The 2660-nt window shown below is 37.1% G+C and overlaps 1 protein-coding gene across 1 annotated transcript; it reads left to right on the forward strand.

Annotated features, from left to right (window-relative positions):
* On the forward strand, window positions 1-2660 carry si:ch211-202h22.8 (Lipopolysaccharide-induced tumor necrosis factor-alpha factor homolog-like). The gene is made up of 5 exons (XM_051901638.1): window positions 1-103; window positions 595-704; window positions 783-821; window positions 940-1087; window positions 1768-2660. Exons 2-5 carry the CDS (start codon window positions 605-607, stop codon window positions 1871-1873), a joined length of 393 nt encoding a protein of 130 aa, XP_051757598.1. The 5' UTR covers window positions 1-103; window positions 595-604; the 3' UTR covers window positions 1874-2660.

The following is a 2660-nucleotide window of genomic DNA, read 5'->3' on the forward strand; positions in this document are numbered from 1 at the left end:
CTCTGTATCGCTTTGGCAGCCATAACAGTGAGTACATTGTTTTCTCTCTTATAGTCGACCGGTGACTTATAGGGAAGACTTTTCAGAGAACTCCAGTGACCAGGTGTGTGTTCTAATGTATTTCAAATTGATAAAAATGTTAATAAGATGTCTTAGTTTGCTTGATGCTAGACTTTTGGTTGTCAGTATAAAAGTTCCTTTGAAGTTTAAGGATTACAGTTTTGTCGTCTTTGTGTCTGTCTCTGACTACAATCATTAGACAGTGTGACTCTGTTTTTGGTTTATGTTCAATTGTTGAATCGTCATAAAGAGATTCTATCTGTGTGAATGTGTTGCTGACATGAATATGGGCTGGAAAGGTAAATAATAACTTCCCTGATAGGTTGACTTTTGCACTTTATTGTTATTCTTCTCATCTGTTTAAAATATGGTTTAAAATAAATACTTGGAACGCATAAGGGTGGGGCAGACCTGCTGGACAAGCTAAGAGTACATGGAAATCATTTGTCAACATAACATAATGGAGTATTGAAAGAAAGAGTTTAAAGGAGAAAAGAGATGGCAGTTTAATTTCTGTTCTTTCTCATCTCACAGATCTTTAAAAATGGAGAAAGGATCCAATCTCCCACCATATCCTGGTCCTCAGATGAACCAAACCAACATGCCTTACCAAGTACAACCTGTTGCATACCAGCATCAACCAGGTAAGCTGACCCTTAGCCATGCACCTGAGAGAGATTGGTTGAACTGGTTCTGTGAATTTGCATCATGATATTTTACAGGCCCGGTAGCATTCCAGTCTGCATCAACACCTGTCACAGGTCAGCCTACATTTCACTTCCTAGTACTTACTCATTGGAAACCACTGTACTTATCTCAACACACGCTGGTGACCAACTATGCTGGGTGTACAAAACCAAAAAATCTAATGTTTTGCAGTGACGCAGGTGGTGATGGTGCCACCGAGCTTATCCGATGTCCCAGGACGGATGAAATGCCCTCACTGCCAGCAGCAGATTGTCACAGAGACCAGATACATCAACGGCCTGCTTACCTGGGCCATCTGTGGAGGTCTTGGCATCCTATTGTAAGAAACAAAAGGACTTCTGTGCCATTTGGAAGCTGTCATTTTCTAATTTAAGAGCCATTTGCTACAGCTGAAATCAAAGTACATCAAGAAAACAGTCAATATGTTTACATGCACTCATTTTCGTCAATCCCAATGAATCCAATCCCATTTCAGATTCTGAAAGTTCTGTTTATTTGAACCATAAATGTTGCCATCCCATTTATATATTTGCTCTGATTTATATATTCAATGTGCATTACGTGTATTCCAAATGAGATGGAAGAGCGTCAGTCACCACATTCAGAACCAGAGAAAGCCACTGTGATAATGTCACTGCAAAATTATCGTTTTTGTCTTGATGACTTATATAAAAAGAAAGCTGTCATTTATGTCTGAAGAGCTTTTTTAGCAAATATTTAGTAAAAATATCCTCCACTGACAGATAAACGCAGGTAAACAAAATCAGTGCGCATCACGGCACTTTTTTTTTCTGCTCAATTTTTCCCATTGATCAGATTATATTCAGGTCTGTTGAAGTGTTTATTTCAGTCCGATTGAACCATAAATCTGATTTTAAATGGATTACTTGGGTGCAAGTAAACCTCACTAATAGTGAGAAAACACACTGCTTATACCTGAATACACACACAAACTGGCAAAATCACCTGTTTTTTCCACCTGTTTTGTTTTCTATCCAGGATCTGGCCATGTTGTCTGATTCCATTCTGTGTGGATTCCTGCAAGGATGTTGAACATCACTGTCCAAACTGCAAGAGTGTCGTCTATCTGTACAAACGCATGTAGCTCGCTTGATAACTGAGAAAATCCAGACTTATCTTTGGAACACAGCAATATCCCCAGTGTTAAATTAACACCTCTCTGTGTTCATAATGGAACCACCAGCAGAGTGTTAAAGTAACACTGAAGGAATGTTAGAGTAAATTTGATACTTAAGTGATTAATTGAGTGATGATTGTTTGACTATTGAAGACACCTGATGATAACGAGCAGAATCATCGAAGGAAAGAGAAAAACAAGAACTACAACTGACTTCAACCCACAGCCTTAAATGAAATCAACTGAAAAGACATTAAATCTCTCTTATTACAAACCAGACTGACTTTATTTCTGTCCTTGGTCTACAGTTCTTTTTGAGAATTAACAGAGGTTTAGGTGTCAATGTTTTATTGAAAATTTTATTGAAAGTGTTTGATTTAATTTAATGTTTTATTGTTGGTGAAAAATCAAAATTTATCAAAAATATTGCTTATATTGTATTGTTTATAATAACAAACAACCACTTATGGTCAGTGATGAGATTGGTCAAACATTTTTCTTTATGATGATGAAAGTGTTATCACCTGACTATCTTTGGTTTTGACTGTTACAAAGACCACAAACTGACCTAAAAAGGCAAGAGTCAAACTGCCCAACTAAATGAAACATTGATCACAATAATGGTGACCAGACATTAAACATCAATATAAAACCTCTGTTAATTCTGAAAAAGAACTGTGGCTGAAGTCAGTTGTAGTTCTTGTGTTTCTCTTTTTTTCAGTGATTCTGCTCGTTATCATCAGGTGTCTTCAAT

This window comes from Ctenopharyngodon idella, chromosome 1 (assembly GCF_019924925.1).
Source record: "Ctenopharyngodon idella isolate HZGC_01 chromosome 1, HZGC01, whole genome shotgun sequence".
Lineage (NCBI taxonomy): Eukaryota > Metazoa > Chordata > Actinopteri > Cypriniformes > Xenocyprididae > Ctenopharyngodon > Ctenopharyngodon idella.